This window comes from Manihot esculenta, chromosome 14 (assembly GCF_001659605.2).
Source record: "Manihot esculenta cultivar AM560-2 chromosome 14, M.esculenta_v8, whole genome shotgun sequence".
Lineage (NCBI taxonomy): Eukaryota > Viridiplantae > Streptophyta > Magnoliopsida > Malpighiales > Euphorbiaceae > Manihot > Manihot esculenta.
Window position 1 is genome coordinate 28409235 of NC_035174.2, and position 18830 is coordinate 28428064.

Below are 18830 nucleotides of genomic sequence, written 5' to 3' on the forward strand. Positions count from 1 at the left end.
GGTAACGAGGTGATTTCACTATTTCTCTTGGTTTGGATCAAATGAATTTGATTAATATTATTTTTGTAAAATTGTATAAAATTTACCTTTGTTTAATTGTGAACTTTTTTTTTTTTTATGCTTTAATAGTGAATTTGATGAGTGAATAAAGTTTCATTGATATCAACTCGTACAAGGGATCCTACTTAAGATATGCTTGATTTATGTTTTAGTCCTGTTATCAAGAAATTGCACTAGAGGAAGAAAAGAAAAGTGAATTTTTTTCTACTGTTGAGATGACATAATCGTTCTTGTTGATAGGTAGGGATAGTATATGTTAATTTGAGAGAGTGCAAGAGAGTGAAATTTAGTTTTTTTTTTTCTAAATTTATATTGGTTAATTTAGCTTTCTAAAATTTTTTTTTCTATGTATAAATATTAATATTATTATAGTTTAAAAGAATTTGAACCAAGATCAAAAATCGCTTTAAACTAGAACGGCTTAGAATCGAACCGCGTACAAACTGACGGTTTCCAACCAAACCAGATGGGAACATCAGGGAAGGGGCATTTTCACCGAGACACAATGATCTATTCTGGTTTTGGTTAGAGTATTGGTTTGGTAATTAAGGTTAGAGTTGGTTTCTCCTTTTTCACCATTCAACGCGGAGCACAGAAAAAGAAAAGAAAAAACAGTTATTTAAAGGCTGCTCGCTTTCCACATCCCTCATTTTCTCTCTTCTTTCCTTCCTTTAATCACTTCTCCACTTCAGTCTCCTCTCATATTTTCTTTTCTTGCATCTGCTTTTGCTTCAATTTCAACCCCATTTCTCTCTCTCTCTAACATTTCCACATCAACATCTACTCTCATCACTTTCTCTCTCTACAAATCCATACCCTTTATAATGTTTCTCTTTTAGCAGCCCTAGCCCTGCTTCATCTATGCTAGGGCTGCAGAAGCAGAAGCAGAAGAAGAAGATTAAACCAAAACCCATTAATCAATCAAACCCTAGACTTAATTTTTGTATAAGAAAAGATTGAGGAGATAAAACACTTATACTAATGGTCTTCAAGAACAAACTCTTCTTCTCTTCTAAGAAATCTGATGCTTCTAGTCCAGATGGATCCAACAGCCCTCGATCCATTGGCTCCAATTCCCCGATCCGATCCGACAAGAAAAAGCCCAAATCTTCATCTAAGGATGAAAGTCCCACTGCCCATAATACTGTTTTTGCTGCTGCAGCTTGTAGACAAACGCAAGTCAAGGATGGAGTCAAGAAGAAGGACTCTGTCAAGGGTAAGGAGACTGCTGCTCAATCGCCGGGGAGACTGGGTTTGTCCAGTTCTGGCACTAAGAAGCCTGCAGCTGCGACGGCGCCAGATGGGAAGAACGCCGCCGCTTCAGTGTCTCCTATATTGGCCTCTTCATTAGGGTTGAACAAGATAAAGACGAGATCGGGGCCGTTGCCGCAAGAGAGTTTTTTCAGTTTTAGAGGGGATAAGGGGTCTGGGGTGCTGGGCTCCAGTAACTTATCCAAGCCTGGTGGGGGTGTTGGTGGAGGATCGAGTTCAAGTTCCGGGTCAGGGAAGAAGAAGGAGATAGCGGGACAGAGTAGGATGATGGGATTTCAGGGGAGTGGTGTTGGTGATAACGATCACAATTGGGATAGCATGATGTCTCCTGGAAGTGGACAGTCTGGAGAGGTAAGTTCAAATTTGCAGACAAGGTCGCGGTTGCAGAATGGGGAATCATCGACGGAGGCTGGTAAAGTTGCCATTTAATTAATTTACGGATTTGGTATCGCTCGGTTTATGGTTGTAATAATATGTTTTTTAGATCGAAAGCACGTGCATTTACTTGTTTTACACACTTAGTAGCCGTCATTGATTGGGAAAATTGTTTATCACTGACACTTATGTAGGTTTTAAGTAGTGATGGTTTAATGAACGTAGGATATGATTGCTTCTGTAATCAAATTGCTTTTACTTGAAATGGAGGAGTGAAGATTGTAATTTGTGATCTGGGCTTATGCTTAAGGGTGTGACTAATGCTGGTTTTGCAATACTGTCATTCAAAACAATGAAAGTTGATAGTTGGTGAATTTGTTAACCCTTGGGAAATCGAATTTCTGGAAACAATTACCATTTCCATTTTCCTATTTAAGGTTAGCATTTATGCCCTCAAAGACTAGAATTTAGGTGATTTGAAACATAGAATTTTTGGGTGAGTTGCAATCAGTTATATCTGAAAGATCAATAAAAGGTCTGTATGTGTTGAAGTCTGGTGCTTTGCTTTTTTATCTAGTCATCATGGGAAGGCTTGAACCAAGCTGCTAGTTCTTTGTGACCAGTTCTATGAATGAACTCTGTTTGATATTAATAAGACGCATTTGGTATTTGAGTTTGATTGGAAGCAGTCATACTAATTAGTTCAGTATGATCTGAACAGTTGATCATACTGCCAGGTTGCTGCGGAATTGTGCTCATTGTTCTTTGCTTAATATAGTTTTCAAAATAGGTAATGCCTAAATCATTAAGCTTTTGGGAAGTTGGAGGCTGGTGCTGAGCAGGGGCAGCTGAATAGCTTGAAGGGCACTGTTGTTCATGTTAATCTATGGTTGGAGAGTTGGGAATAATTTTGAGCATTTGGTCATTGTAGATAAACTAAATGGGTTGAGCATTTGATAATTGGATATGGGTTATGCATTTGATAATTGGATACAAAATTGAGGATTGTGGATTCTGTATTCTCTTGATTATCTGTGCTCACTATTAATTTTTTCCTGTTATTATTTGAGTTTGTTAAGTTATCCTTTTATTTTTAATAAATAAATAAATACCATATCAGGTGAGTTTATTGTGATCATTTGTATGGTAACATAACAGTACTGGGAGTTAAAGGAAGAAAGATTGCAATGGTTATTTTCTGGAATGATTATGGATCAAAGCATAATATGCATCACTATATTCTGCAGAGTTTTGTCTTTTTGGGCAAGTTTCATTCTTTTTCGACATCCTATTCATTAGAGAACCACTTGATGTAAAAGCTAAGGCTTGTAAATGAGGATATTTAAGCTTTTAGGTTGAATTTTAGTATTTTCTTCTGTTTTTGGGGCATGCACTATGCAGTTCTTGATTGCAAAATTAATTTACGTTATGAAAGTAGTGATCCTTGTATTTTTTAGTTTTTAGTGTACATTGCTGTTCTTATTTTGCATCTGATTTGACAACTAGGTTGTGAAGCATAAAATATTTAAGGGGTAATTGCAAAAAACTGTCCTGTGATTTGACACTCTTTTCAAGTAGGTCCTATGATTTCATTTGTAAAAAAAAATCATGTAGTTTCACTCTGTTAGCAAAATGGGGCTTTTTCCTAATATCTTTAATACATGCTGATGTGGCATTTAAAAATCAATTAAAAATAATGTTTAATTACAATAAATTACATTTTAATTCTTAAAATTGGTCTATTTATTTCTCAATTTTGTTGTAAAGTTTGTTTTATGAATAAAATAATTCTTTAGTTATAATTCATTCCTATATTTTTACAAATTGGTCCCTAAATCTTATAATTGCTTATAATAAATACTTATTTTTTTACAAACTAATTTTCCATGTTGATTAAATTTTAATACCTTTTATTTGGCAATCAAATAATAAAATAAAAATTAAATCAAGAATCTTGGCTCAATATATGTCTAGATTTAAGCCGGGATAATTATTTTCTATCAAATCCTTTCTCAGTGATTTATTTTTTTAGATTTAATAAGGCAAAAAGGAATGACAAATTTTTATTTTGTTATTTTTTACATATAAGATATTAAAATTTCACAAATAGAGAGATTGATTTATAAATATAAAGATTTATCAGTATATTATAATATTTAAGGACCAATTTATAAAAATATGGGGATTAATTTTACTTAAAAATATAAAGTTTAAATTAAGGGATTATTTTATTAATCAAACAAAACTTTAAAGATTAAATTTAAAAGTATAGGGACTGAATGTAGGTTTCACTAATATCAATGAGTAAATTTTAATGTATCAACAATATTTAACGGTGTTAGAGGAAAGGCTTACTTTGCTAACAATGTGAAAGTACAAGAGCCTTTTTGTTATAAATTAAAGTACATGACCCTGCTTGAAAAAGCATTAAACCACAGAATGGATTTTTATAATTATCCCTGTATTTAAAGCATATAGGATTCTGTACATTTATGGGTATACATGTATTAATTTATTTACTTTGTATGTTCGTATTTGTGTATAATGTTAAGGTTAATTCTTGAAAACTAGGATGCAGAAGGGTGCAAATATTATGTTCACGTGTTGAATTGCTCAAATATTCCTTCACTAATGGATCATAAAATCAGTCTTCTTTGATATGGCAAATTACTAGTGTTATATATGAACATGGCTTCCTTGTGGGACTACATGTTCCATTATGGATAAATGTTATGGTCTCTAGGCTTCTTGTTAATGAGATCTTTTTTCTCTCCTGCCCCTCTTTTTTGGAGTAGGACTTGTCATGGTACTGATTTTACTATTGCTAGGATCTTCTAGTCTAGTGGATATACTTGATAGCTTGGTGTGAGTGCTATATGATATCCAAAACCAGATTAGTGTGCAAAAGTGAATAATGCTGTATGCATGCAGATGCACTTTATATGCAATTCCAACAAATTATCCTTTGTCATGACTCAAAAAAAAAAAAAAAAAAAAATCCTCAGTCCGCCCTTGCAAAGAAGGGGTGTTTGGCAAATACTGTATCCAAAATACCATACTTGTTAGCTTAGTATCCAAAATACCATACTTGTTAGCTTAGTTATCTAAAACACCATACTAGTTGGCCTAGTTAGCTAACTAGTATGGTATCTAAAATATGATTGTTAGTTAATTTAGAAACACTCCTCTAATGTAATGAACTAACTTGACAGGTCAATGTGAATCATCATGGGGTCGCTCTGGAGGCCTAAGAAGTTCAGATGTTTTTACACCAGAGGTATCAGTGAAAGATTTTTTTTTGATGCACTTACTAAATTCACTTCTCTTTAACTTGAATAATTCATTCTATTTGCTTTTCTAGACTTATGACTGTGAAAACCCAAAGGAGTCTGAATCTCCCCGTTTTCAAGCTATACTTCGAGTAACAAGTGCACCTAGGAAGAGGTTTCCTGCTGATATCAAAAGTTTCTCCCATGAATTAAATTCAAAAGGTGTGCGGCCTTTCCCATTTTGGAAGCCTCGAGGGCTAAACAACTTGGAAGTAAGTAACCATTTCCATTATATCCCACCAGATAATAAATTGTTCACAAAGAAATTTCTCACCTTCTGAGTCCATGTTCTGGTTTATGTAGGAAATCTTGGTTGTGATACGGGCAAAATTTGACAAAGCCAAGGAAGAAGTGAATTCCGATTTAGCTATTTTTGCAGCAGATCTGGTTGGAGTCCTTGAAAAAAATGCAGAAAGTCATCCTGAATGGCAGGAAACCATTGAGGACTTGCTGGTTTTAGCTCGTAGTTGTGCGATGACGTCACCTGGTGAGTTCTGGCTTCAGTGTGAAGGCATAGTCCAAGAATTGGATGATAGGCGCCAAGAACTTCCTCCAGGAATGCTCAAGCAGCTTCATACCCGAATGCTTTTCATTCTTACAAGGTGCACCAGGTTATTGCAATTTCACAAAGAAAGTGGGCTGGCTGAGGATGAAAATGTTTTTCAGCTTCGCCAGTCCAGGCTTCTGCATTCTGATGACAAACGTATTCCTCAAGGAATTGGAAGGGAAGGGAAAAGTTCTAGTGCTGCTAAGCCATCCAAGGCAGTATCAGTGAGGAAATCTTATAGTCAAGAGCAGCATGGCTTGGATTGGAACAGAGACCAGGTTCAACCGCACGGGAGTTCACTCCCTGCTGCTGAGGGAACTTTGAAGAACATGGATTCTCCTGGGGGCCGGGATCGGATGGCTTCTTGGAAGAAACTACCATCTCCTTCAGCAAAAAACATGAAAGAAGTTCCTCCTTCAAAGGAACTCAATGATAGCAAGGTTGAACCTTTGAAAATGTCAAACAATAGGAAAGCAGTTTCTGATGCAGATCTAATTGCCAGTAAACTTTCAGAACTTCCTACAGCTAAAGAGTCTCATGAAAATTCTACGAAGCACCAACACAAAGTTTCTTGGGGTTATTGGGGTGATCAACAGAATGTGTCTGATGAGAGTTCAATAATTTGTCGTATTTGTGAGGAGGAGGTTCCAACTTCAAATGTTGAAGACCATTCAAGAATTTGTGCAATTGCTGATCGCTGTGATCAGAATGGTCTAAGTGTGAATGAACGTCTTGTTGGAATTGCTGACACTCTTGAGAAGATGATAGAGTCCTTTGCTCAAAAGGATATCCAGCATGCAGTAGGAAGCCCAGATGTTGCTAAAGTATCAAATTCTAGTGTGACTGAAGAGTCCGATGTTCTCTCTCCGAAACTCAGTGATTGGTCCAGGAGAGGTTCAGAGGATATGCTGGACTGTTTCCCTGAAGCGGATAATTGTATTTTTATGGATGACCTGAAAGGTTTACCTTCAATGTCATGTAAAACCCGCTTTGGTCCAAAATCTGATCAAGGAATGGCCACTTCTTCAGCAGGGAGTATGACCCCGAGGTCTCCATTATTGACACCAAGGACCAGTCCAATAGACTTGCTCCTGGCAGGGAAAGGTGCTTTTTCTGAGAATGATGACATTCCACAGGTATTTTCCAGTTTAATATTTCTCTTCTTTTTATTGATACACAAACAACAATCTTTGCCAAAATCTACTATCTAACAAGGTACTTAAATTTATTTCCGTATACAATTTGTTCTGCAGCCATCAATGTTTATTATAGTCTACTCTTCAGCATAAAAATTTACTTATGGTGATTTGGTAGTAGAAGTGGTTCAGGGATGGGAAAAATAGAAGAGATTCAATAGTCAATAAGGCTGTTTATTTTGCAGAAGTAATTTTTGTTTGTTTTAAATATTTTTAAGGAAAACATGTTTGAAGAAAATAATTTATTTTCTGGTGAATCCTACATCGGTTGTGGAAAGGGGTAATGTGCCCCTTGTATGGGCCATGGGCACTCCTCCCTCTAGAGCTAGCTTTTGGAGTGAGTTAGCTTTTGGGGTGAGTTAGGTCTGACCCAAATTTAACATGGTATCAGAGTCTCCCATCCGATGTTGGGCCTCCCATAAATACATCACGCACCAGTAAAATTCTGAGCGTGAGGGGTGTGTTGAATCCCACATCGGTTGTGGAAAGGGATAATATGCCCCTTATATGGGCAATGAGCACTCCTCCCTCTAGAGCTAGCTTTTGGGGTGAGTTAGGCCTGGTCCAAATTTAACATTTTCTATTGTTGATGTATCTTTTAGCATTTGGAGAACTATGAAGAACAGTAATTCATTTTGAAAATATAAGTTTATCAAAATTCTTGCACCTTAAAGAACTTATTTTCTTTTTATTATTGGATGCGAGAAAATGTTACATGAAAAACTTTGATGTTGTGGATATCCTTAGTAATTACAATGTTTGGATCTTTAGTTATGGATGTACTCATGGATCTATGGAATAAGGGTTTGGGGTAGTGCTAGTGCGTATGCTAGAGAAAGGTTTCTTTCTTTCCTTTTTTTTTTGTTACTGTTTTTGGCCTATGTTTACAGGTTTGTGAGAAAGAACCTGAACCTCTCTTGAGTTTACAGTAATCAAAGACTTGTTATAAAATGCTAATTTCTTCCTTCATTCATTAAAAAAAAAAATAAAGAAGATGGAAGGATAACCACCTCTTGAAAAGCCAGAAACAAAAGTAAACATGGAGGAACATCCTTGTACAACTAAAGGAAAGAAAATAGCTAACTGAAATGCCAAGGGAAATAACTTACATATAACTCACTCACTATAAGCATTAGAACATCATGGAAGCACCTACTAACTGAACCTGATTTTTGAGCTTGATTGAGTCTAAGCTTATTCTCAGTGTGCGAGTGAAACTCTTGGAAACCAAATGAGGTGTGCTACCGCTCACTGGTGGTGTTTTGATGGTCAAGGATGTCTAATGATGGTAGTCAGTAGACTAATGGGTACGTATAAGTGATTTTGTCTCAAGTCCCAACTCCCAACTCCCAAGTGCCTTCCTTTTTAGCAAGTTTTTAACAGTCTGGAAATTGATTCCCTTATGGTCGTAATAGTGACTTCATTATACCAAGTTTCGGAAAAAAAATCTACAAAACAAATGGAGCCTAAATTTAAGGAATCTGAAAGAGAATGTTGGAGGAACCTTTTTGGCATGATTAAAGATGGTAGTCGGTGAGTTTGACTCCTTGGTTATCCTATGGTTGTAGAAGGAGCATGAAATCTTGCAGCAAGTTGAGGATTGAAAGGGAGATGGATCTTTGTAGTCTTGACATGGCTTCTTTCTGGTGCTAATGATGACACTGAATAATTTTTGTTGCTTAAGTTCCTGATTTTATGATGCAGATGAATGAACTTGCTGATATTGCTAGATGTGTAGCAAATACACCTTTAGATGATGACCGTTCGATGCCTTACTTGCTTACTTGTCTTGAAGACTTGAGGGTTGTCATCGACCGCAGAAAATTTGATGCACTTACTGTTGAGACTTTCGGAACACGCATTGAAAAGCTTATCAGGTGGGCAATATTTTTTGATATTTTAGGAAAATTTAATGGTTAAATTAGTGGAGCATGTCTTATGCACTTGGCATTTTATATTTAGCTTGCAATTCTAATTAATTAAGCATTCTTATGTAAATTTCATTGACCTACCGCACCTGATTAAAGTTGTTAAATTTCCCAAACCTGATTTATTATGAGATCTGATTTTTCAGGGAAAAGTATTTGCAGCTTTGTGAACTTGTGGAAGATGAAAGGGTTGATATAACAAGTACTGTAATTGATGAAGATGCTCCCTTGGAAGATGATGTGGTTCGGAGCTTGAGAACAAGCCCTATACATTCTAGGGACCGCACCTCAATAGATGATTTTGAGATAATAAAACCAATTAGTCGTGGGGCATTTGGACGGGTTTTCTTGGCTAAAAAGAGAACAACAGGAGATCTATTTGCCATAAAGGTACCTAGGTTTGTCGGTTCTTGGAACCAGCCTATTCTTACATTAGTATGATTGCATGTTCCTCCTCTGAATTGTCAACATTGATTTGGATTATTCTGTAAGTACATGTGTAATTCCATGAATAATTAAGACAAAGGCTCTAGAAAACATAAAGTGAGGGCAGCATACTAGAAATCTAATACTTTTTGACATTGAAATATAGAAATCTTTTCTTCTTACCTAGATGCCAGAAATGGATAATTCATTAGGCACTGACGGACTGGCTTGAAATACATGTTCCACTAAAAGAGTATCTCATCCTTCCTCATGCTAAAACTTTATTTCTACTTTATCTGTTGGGCAGTTTGCATCACCTATAGGAATTAAAGTAATTGAACAGTCTAATAATATTTTTGGGATTGGATCGGTAGTGAATGTGTATAAAACAAGGGGTCAATTGACCACTCTTTTTATGATAAGATTCTTTGTGTGTGTGTGTGTGTGTAAATTGACCCCTCATAAATTTAATTATTGAGCCCTTGTTTTGATGAAAATTAAAATTAAGTTGCTTATTTATGTAGTTTTTTTTTATCTGACTAGTTTGTTCTCTTTTTAAATTGAAATGAAAATATTAATTAGATTGGCTTAAGTTTAGTTTATAGAGTTTCTAAAATATTTATCTTCTAACAAAGAAAAATCAAATGAAATGTTTATTTGGATTTGCAACATAATTTTTCTGGACCCGACGATCCGCTACTGATGGGAATGAAATTGGTTGGCCATAGCTGGACAAGGTTTCAACATGAGTTTGACAACATCTTAATTGTTCTCTGCTGCTCAAAGCAAGTATGAATCAATTTAAACGGGGTAATTGCTTAAAGATGTCTGATTTGTGTTTGATGGTGGAATAAATGGGAAATTTGTTTAGTAACTCGACTTGTGCTTTTATGCTGGGCCAGGGGCCCAGACTATTAGAGAAATTTAGGGTTTGAACATTAGGAACAGAAGGTGTGTAGGAATAAGAGTAAGAATTAGCTTATGGTGGCAGCAAATTGTTAGGGTTTGGGTTTGATTTGATCGGATTAAGCAGCAGGAAAGATATATACTGATATTTAGGATAAGTAATGGCGACGCATTAAAAGGATAATATTTTGTGGCTTTTGTTTGCTAGCAGCAGAGTAAAAGAGAAATGGGAGGAAAAGGTGCGCAGCTGTGCATACAGCATATAATGGCAGAAGAGAACAAGAAAAAGAAAATGAACTTACACGCTGTGCAAAGTTGCCTTCAACATGCAAATTTAAAGACAATACACAACTCAGTCTAGGACAACCATAACAACAACCATGTGAATTTTGTCTGTGTATACTTGAAACTGCTGTTTCACCTGCAAAAAATCTAAGTTGTCAAAGTACAGTAAAAGAACTGGATTGCTGTTAAATCAATCTAAGTTGTCAAAAAATCTAACAACAACCATAACAACAACCATGAATGTAGATCAATTAAATCAAGAGTGTTGTCAAAGTACAATAAAAGAACTAGATTGCTGTTAAACCGAAGTGACAGCAGTAATTATAACAATTAAATATCACTGGCAAATCCAGAGAAGAATAGGAAGGCATATTTGATATCTAATTTAATCTGGATGAGTATATGACTCTTTTGTGCTCCCCCACCTGCCCCCCAAAACTCGCACACACTCGTTGGCTGTTGGAGGAAAATAACATAACTGGATTGTATAATTCTGCATTTGTTACAGGTTCTTAAAAAGGCAGACATGATCCGTAAGAATGCTGTTGAAAGTATACTTGCAGAACGAGATATCTTAATTTCAGTTCGCAATCCTTTTGTGGTGAGCAGGTCTAGCTTGCATAGGATTTGGACGTGCTTTAAGATCTACTTATCCATTCTAACATTAATGTGAACTTGTCAGGTTCGATTCTTTTATTCATTTACTTGCCGCGAGAATTTGTATCTTGTAATGGAGTATTTGAATGGAGGAGATCTTTATTCTTTGTTGAGAAATTTGGGCTGCTTAGATGAAGATGTTGCCCGCATATACATTGCAGAAGTGGTAAGTTTCTCATTGACCTTTATGCAAATGTAGAAAAAGATAAAGCTATTTCCACAATTTAAATGACTAATGCCCAACCTCATAACAACAGTTAGAATGAAATGACTCGTCCAATTGTCTTTGTCTTGTGGCCATTCATTTTTCTCATTCCTCTCTCTCTCTCTCTCTCTCTCTCTCTCATAGGCCAAATCAAGTCCCAACTCCCACCATATTTGAAGAGCAGTTTTTTAGATCTTTTCCTAGTTAGCTAGCTGGATCAATATCAATGCTGATAAGAAAAAGTTCTGCTTCCATTTATTATGCATATTAGAAGGTTGATGTTCAAAAAACTGGCCAAGAAAATCACAAAATATCGGAAGAAAAAAAAAGTGTTAAGCAACTAAAGACCGACACAGTAATAGCCAAAGTTTAAACTTTTCAGTTCATTATTAACATACTGTTGGTGGTTTTAGAAGGCCATTAAAATTGAACGAATAGAAAAAAAATAGGGGTAGAGAGGAGGGCCATCTGAATTAGAGAAATAGAGGAGGGAGAAAGGAAGAACATGAAAAAGGAAGTTTGTATTCTGGCCCAATCACATAATGTGATTGTGGATTTAGTAAGCATAGTTGTGGAAATTTTCCCATCGAATTAAAACTTCTTGCATTATTTTCCCATTGATTTAAACTTCTTGAATTATGGTGCAGAGTGTGAATTTGACTTTAATTTCTTTTAAGGTGCTTGCTTTGGAATATCTACATTCCCTCCGTGTGGTTCACCGTGACTTGAAGCCTGATAATCTGTTGATAGCACATGATGGTCATATCAAGGTAACTGCATATTCTACTTCTGCTAATTTTAGTTTTTCTATGAATAATAGTAGTTTCTCATTTTAATGACAATAGAATTGTTCTAAATAGGGACTACAATTATCATTAACTGCTTAATTCCTCACTATTCCATTGTGTCTTTGTGCTGAAACTTTAGTTATCCAGGTGCGATGTAGTATATTATGGAAGCTCTTCTAAACATAGTTCCAGAGCTTCTTATATTAGCTACTATTAGAATACTTTTTTTGGCAATTTTCCAGAAGCTTGAGAAAGAGAGAATGATGTGTGTTTTAGTTTATTCCAGACAAAGATCACAAGAATTGCAGCTATAATCTGTGAATAGTAAATTTATTAGGGTTACTAGAGTTTAACTTCGCAACATAATCTAGTTGTTGTCCCACCTATATGTTTTTGTTTGCATGTTTGTCAATAGTTGATGTAGAACAAAGCATTGATACTTAATTGATGTAAAACTAGGGGAATAAACTTGAACATAGCGGTAAACAACAAATTCTCAAATTTTATTAGCTCAAGGCTATTGTCACTCATAAAAAAAATCTATCAAATATATAGGCCTATATAAAAAGTATGTGTTCCTAATACTATTAGGATTAGGAACCCTAACTCAATATTCCTCTCCGTAGAAGCTGACTTTTAAATGTAAGGTAAGTTGCTATGCAGGCTTCCGCCATGATATGTAGAAGGTTATGTTGAAGCTTAACTTATGTGAACTTGACATTCCTTGTATCAGAGAATATGAAGTTAAGCTGAGTGGGCTTAGTAACTGCTCAAAGGAGAGGGAAGAGGGCGTTATAAAAGATAAATGAGGCCTAAAATTATGCATTCAAGTGATCACATTTATAGTTAACTCTGTTCAACTAATTCTCTATCCTTATCTAGTTATAACTGTCTACAGAGATAATTTTTCTCCATTTACCTAAGTTTAGGGCTATATTTATAGCATGCCACTCATGGGGAAGGCATTAGCATTATTGTTTATTTGGGATCACATTATGTGGATGGCCACACACTAGGTATCACCTTCTACAATTCTCCTCTTTTATCCACTCTTGGGCCTGGCTATTATATTATGCAACCAAGGTTATGACTCATAGTCATTCTAGCATAGGAAAAAGTAATGTGCAATTTTTCAGATGGCCTGATGGGAGTACGAATAGTAACACTTAAAAATGAATTCCTTTCACATGCTTTTGAAAGGTTTAAGGAATTCTTAACCTCTCTCTTGAGTATCTGGAGGAACAGAAGGTAAAAATTAAATGATAGGGAAAAATTATTTGCCTTGACATCCTTCTAGCTTTATCAAGAATCAAGGTATCCTTGGAGAACTGATGCAGGTTCACATTCTTTCTGAACAGCTGACGGACTTTGGTCTTTCCAAGGTTGGTCTCATCAACAGCACTGATCTGTCTGGTCCAGCAGTTAGTGGGACCTCTATGCTTGGGGATGATGAACCACAACTATCCACTTCTGAGCATCAGCAGGAAAGACGGAAGAAACGTTCTGCTGTGGGTACACCAGATTATTTGGCGCCTGAGATACTTTTGGGAACAGGACATGGTTCGTATAGCCTTTTTTTAGTTTAAGGTGCTGTGATTGTCTTTATCTTTCTTGTTTGGAAAATTGGAAGTCTGACATTAGATAGTGTATGAACTCTGGTTTTGTTGCATGGAGGCTTGACCGAGTGGGAAATTAATTATTGGTAAAATAGGTGTACTTCTAGTCTTGTTTGGTTTAAGATGTTCAGAAATCAAGTTGTTTCAATTTCAAACCAATAGTAACCACCACTGATGAGTGATGACCAAAGCTTTTTTTTGCTCACTATTCCCTCTTCTATCCCCTTTGCTTATCCCATTGAAGTACTGGAAAATTGACTTCACTGTATAATTTTCTCAGGCACAACTGCAGATTGGTGGTCAGTGGGTGTCATTCTATTTGAGCTGATTGTTGGTATCCCACCATTTAATGCAGAGCATCCACAGGTCCACCTCTTGCTTCTGATTAATCTAGTTGTGAGTTGCACTTTATTGGGTTTGCTTTCTGGTGATTGTGGTTTTTCCAGGTGTTGATCTTTTTCTCTCTGGTCTTGCTATTCTTGCATAGTTTATTTCTGTTAAGGTTTCTTCAATATTTCTTTTCTCTGAAGTCTGAATACTGGAATAGAGATCATTTTGCTTAGGACCTGGGAATGAAAAGTTGAGGTCTTAGTTTCTATTGTCATGTTGGGTGGGAAAGTTAGATGATTAATTTAACATGATTCTTCTCCTAGTCAACATTTTTTTCTCTATTCAGTGTGTACTGGTCTAAATATGTTTAAGTTGGCTTCTTTCATAATAACTTGAGAGAGAAATGTAAGTATTGTAAATAATTAAATGTAGTGGTAAAGTTTGTTTTCTAATTGTATGCTTGGTGGGCTATCCAATATTGTTCAGCCTACCATGTATGTCGACATGCTTATTATTCAGTGGAAAACTGTTGTTCTATCTATCCATAATATATGCACAAGTATGAATAAAAGGGCGAACTTATGAATGGACAGAAATACCCTTAATATAGCTCTGAAACTACAACTGTTGAACTATTTGTTATTTATTTTCACGAAAAAACTATTTGTTATTTATATTAAATTGTAAAAATAAATTTACAATAAACCTAAATCTTATTGTATATGTAAACATGGCTGTGCAAATTGCAATACCATGAAAAGAATTTTGCTTTGGAGAATATGCTTTCATATTTCTATCAATCTATGAATAGTAACTCTATAAATAATAGTTATACTAAATCAATAGAACTTCAATTTGCACCATACATGTTAACTTGCAATTGCTTATTTTGATTTTTAGTCAAAATTAGCCGACAATAGTTTAGGTATTTTAATTATTTTAATATAGTAATCCTAATTAAGTTTTCCGTTTATAGTATAAGTGAATTGTTCTGATTTATAAATTAAATTTGGTATGTCTTTTTGTTTTTTTGTTCATCTTATAACCAACTTATATTTTAACAATTTTTATAATATCTCATATTCTCATTTAATAATAGATAATTATGAAACTTACACAAATACTTTGTTATTTAATTAATAAATTTTAAAAAATACAATTGTATTTAAATTAAAAATATTTTGTATAAAGTCATATGTTGCACGTGCTTATATAAACTAGCGACATTAGAAGTGTGTTTTCAGTAGAAAATTTTTGATGTTGCAACCTTTTTTACGGTCTTCGTAGCTGCATTGTGTTGTGATAATTTATGACCCTACCACTGCTATTGGAAAATGGATGTGATGGTTTTGTGGTTAGAATTGAATCTCATGTTGAATAATATGTCTGCCACATTTCCTTTGTCAATGACATCTGAAAATGGGTTTGACACTAGCCGGAACTGCACTTTGTTTCAGTAACGAAGATGAGAGAAGCAAACTGTTCCTAATATTGTTTTCTTAGTTTTAATTCATAATTATTTTTAATATATGGCTATGGTGATACAAGTAAAAGTAATCAGAATTTTTTTACAAATGGAAATGCTATGTTTGGTCTTGGCCCAGGTACCCTAGTTTAAAATCATAAGTAGTCTTGTATGGATACATTCCTTTGAATTGCTATTAGCTAAGGATTATATCAAGGTCCTCTCTTACTACCAGACTGGCCTTGCAGGCTCTTGCATTACATGATACATGGTTGACAATAATTCAGTTTCCATCTTTTTTAGTTACAATGAGTCACGCTTCAGTAATCAAGTCAACTGAAATTAGGAGTTCAGGTGCATAGTATTCTTGTGATTCAGTATGCAGTTTTTTTCTGTTTTTTTGTTGTTTTTCTTATGCCTGTATAAAACAAAGCTGTATGCCTCAACTGCAGACAGGAAGCTTTTAGTTCATGAGTGGCAAGTTCTTATAACTTCTGTAAATATGTGTAAGATGTTTATAAAAGTTTAGACTTTTTAGAGAAACCCTATTGACGTACGTTTAGCTCAATACACTTTATTATTTCTACTGCACAGTTAGGGACTTCACTACTTATGCTAGCATTGGTAAAATGTGTTAGGTTTTGAGGGTCTGAAATTTTTTATAACATTACAATTTAAGGACTAAACTGCAGTTATCTTGCATAATTTTATTAGTAAAGAATAGTCAAATTTAAATTTAGGGACTGTAAATTCATTCTTGTACCTCAAGGATGAACATATGCAGTATAACGCTAACTTAAATTATCACAGAATAAGGAATGAAAGCATATATTTTGCGAAACCTTAATGGCATTTTTGGTAATTTGCACCCATAATTTTCTTGTGGTAATTTATGTTGAGTTCTAATTTAGTTCTTCTTCTATTGCTGCATTCTTATTTTCTCTTTTGCTTCTAGACTATATTTGATAATATTCTCAACCGTAAGATACCTTGGCCACGGGTGCCTGAAGAAATGAGCCCTGAAGCACAGGATCTAATTGATAGGTAAGCAAGCCATTAATTTTATCTAGCAATTTTAAAATATTGTGGCTCCTGAAGTTTGTGTTCGGTCTTATTGGCTTTATCTCTACATGTGATAATGACACTGGTACCAACTGATGTTGTTAAATGCAATCCCTCACGTATTCTTTCACAATCAACTGATATCTGGACTATTTTGTTTATTTATTGACATATTGCTATCCTAATTGGCATGACATGATGAAATTTAATACCCTAGATAGGTTCTTACATAATATGATAATAGTTAATTCTAGAGTTTCTAATACCATCAGTCTTCAGATTATTAACAGAAGATCCTCATCTGAGACTTGGAGCTGGAGGAGCATCTGAGGTGACCCTGGTTTCATTTGTCACTTCCCTTTAGACCTTTTTGCACTTAGGCATGCGATTTCTGTAATATTTTAGCCATTGGAATAATAGAAGCAAAACTATGATCCAGGTGAAGCAGCATGTATTCTTTAAAGATATTAACTGGGACACTCTTGCCAGACAGAAGGTGTGTATGACTTTACAATCAGTCATATAAATGACTTAATGTAATCTGAAAACACATTGGTTTTGTGGTAACCACATCATTTGAACCTATTGCTTTCTAGGCTGCATTTGTTCCCAGTTCAGAGAGTGCACTTGATACAAGTTACTTCACGAGTCGCTATTCATGGAATACCTCAAATGACAACACATATCCAGGCAGTGATTTTGAGGATTCCAGCGATGCTGACAGCTTAAGTGGCTGCAGTAGTTGCCCAAGCAATCGCCAAGATGAAGTGGTATTGTAGTCCAAAAAGTTGGTTAAACTTAGTAAATTTATGCGCATATATGTAAGTGGAAATTTACTCTTTGAACATGATGATAAACAGGGAGATGAATGTGGGGGTCTTGCAGAGTTTGAGTCTGGCTCATCTGTCAATTACTCATTCAGTAATTTTTCATTCAAGGTATTCTCTTCACCTCTAATACACTGTTAATTTCTCCATGGTTTTTCTCTAATCAAAATTGTTTTATCTGGCCTTTAATGTGCAATATAGTGCTTCACATGCATAGTATTGGTATTAAAATAACTTTCAATGATGATCTAATTGATTATGATGATGGTTCTTAATATAAAATGAACAAATCTTGGAAGAGTAATGGATTTGAGTCAATGATAATGCTTTATCATTTTATGGTTTGGTATATTAGTTCTCTCCTTGAATGTATATATTAATGCAGCTTTCTTTTTTTTGGCTTGTGGTTTTAGAATCTCTCCCAGCTTGCATCAATCAACTACGATCTTCTGTCCAAGGGTTGGAAGGAAGATTCATCTACAAATCCTAATTCATGACATCCGTGAAGAGCTGGAAATGTGTGTTTTATTATGGATCAATTTGGACATCTATGGGGTGCCTGATTGGCGATGTTGTTTGTATACCCTGTACATGTACGCATCCAAGTTATTTGAATTCCTTTTTTTGGTTGATTTCAGTTTCAGCAGAGGGTAATTCAATTTAGTTTGGTTGCTCTTTTTGTGCAGAAATAGAAGGAAAGTTGGAAAGACTGGAACTGCTGCTTTGGGATGTGGTCTTTTAACAATTAAAAGGTAAATGGATCCACACTGGGGTTTCCAATTTTTATTGTCAAGAGTTTGTTTTGTTGAGCTGAGGATGTTTGGTTTGTGAAGGATAAGTTAATGCCACAGTGTTGGTTTTACAAACTTAACCAATGGGGTTCACTCTGATTTTTGCCTCCGTATCAATGAGAACACATCCCTATGTTTCCAGTTCTGTTGTGTGAGTGTGAGCTGCTTTTTCTTTTCCATCTTGAAAGTTAAGTAGCTTGGATTTGTGATAATTTGCCTTTAGACTGCCGGATTTGAGAGCTTGTACGTGTGTATCAGCTTAAACCACGCGTTTATAGTGTGTTATGGAGGAGGTTGCTGAGGAAGTTGAGTGTTTTTTTTTTTTTTTTTGTCTAATAATTGAGTAATCTGTAAATAGATCACAAAGGGAAACAACAAAGTAAAGAGAAAAATGTAGTCAAAAGCATTACTCTCCCAAAAGCTGAGGACTGCCCAAAAGAACATAAGTATGTACAACGCCCAAAAGAATAAAAGTATGTACAACTCCTGAGAGTGAAAACCCAAGAACTAAGAAGGGAAGGTCGGCCTTCTCTTGCCCAGAGGGGCAGCAGAAGGCCGACGAGATGGCTGAGGAGGCTGAAAAGCTTAGAAACAGTGTACAGAAAATTCCTTTCTAAAAAAATTAGAGGGGAGAGCCTTTTGGGGAAAAAGCAAGTGAAACCAAAGACAAGGAGATAACTATCTTATAGATGAGACGTCACTTTATTTTTTCTTTAAAATACAAATAACTATTCTTTTTAATTTGTATTTTTTTTTTCACTCTTT

At 35.2% G+C, this 18830-nt stretch overlaps 1 protein-coding gene across 5 annotated transcripts; it reads left to right on the forward strand.

Moving 5' to 3' along the window:
• The first annotated feature begins 680 nt into the window (after positions 1–680).
• On the forward strand, positions 681–18206 carry LOC110599937 (probable serine/threonine protein kinase IREH1). 5 transcript variants are annotated; one of them, XM_043950283.1, is made up of 18 exons: positions 687–1744; positions 4920–4984; positions 5069–5248; positions 5340–6719; positions 8484–8656; positions 8854–9097; positions 10833–10925; positions 11007–11147; positions 11864–11956; positions 13333–13534; positions 13871–13986; positions 16341–16429; positions 16727–16778; positions 16887–16943; positions 17044–17217; positions 17308–17385; positions 17688–17867; positions 17961–18206. In XM_043950283.1, exons 1-17 carry the CDS (start codon positions 1042–1044, stop codon positions 17769–17771), a joined length of 3924 nt encoding a protein of 1307 aa, XP_043806218.1. In that variant the 5' UTR covers positions 687–1041; the 3' UTR covers positions 17772–17867; positions 17961–18206. The 5 variants fall into 5 exon arrangements, with proteins under 5 accessions (XP_043806219.1, XP_021592263.1, XP_021592264.1 ...); XM_021736570.2 differs by having other exon boundaries at positions 689–1744; positions 13871–13956; XM_043950284.1 differs by lacking the exons at positions 16727–16778; positions 16887–16943; positions 17044–17217; ... (1 more) ...; positions 17688–17867; positions 17961–18206 and adding an exon at positions 15634–15825 and having other exon boundaries at positions 681–1744; positions 13871–13956; positions 15876–16366.
• Positions 18207–18830: the final 624 nt, after the last annotated feature.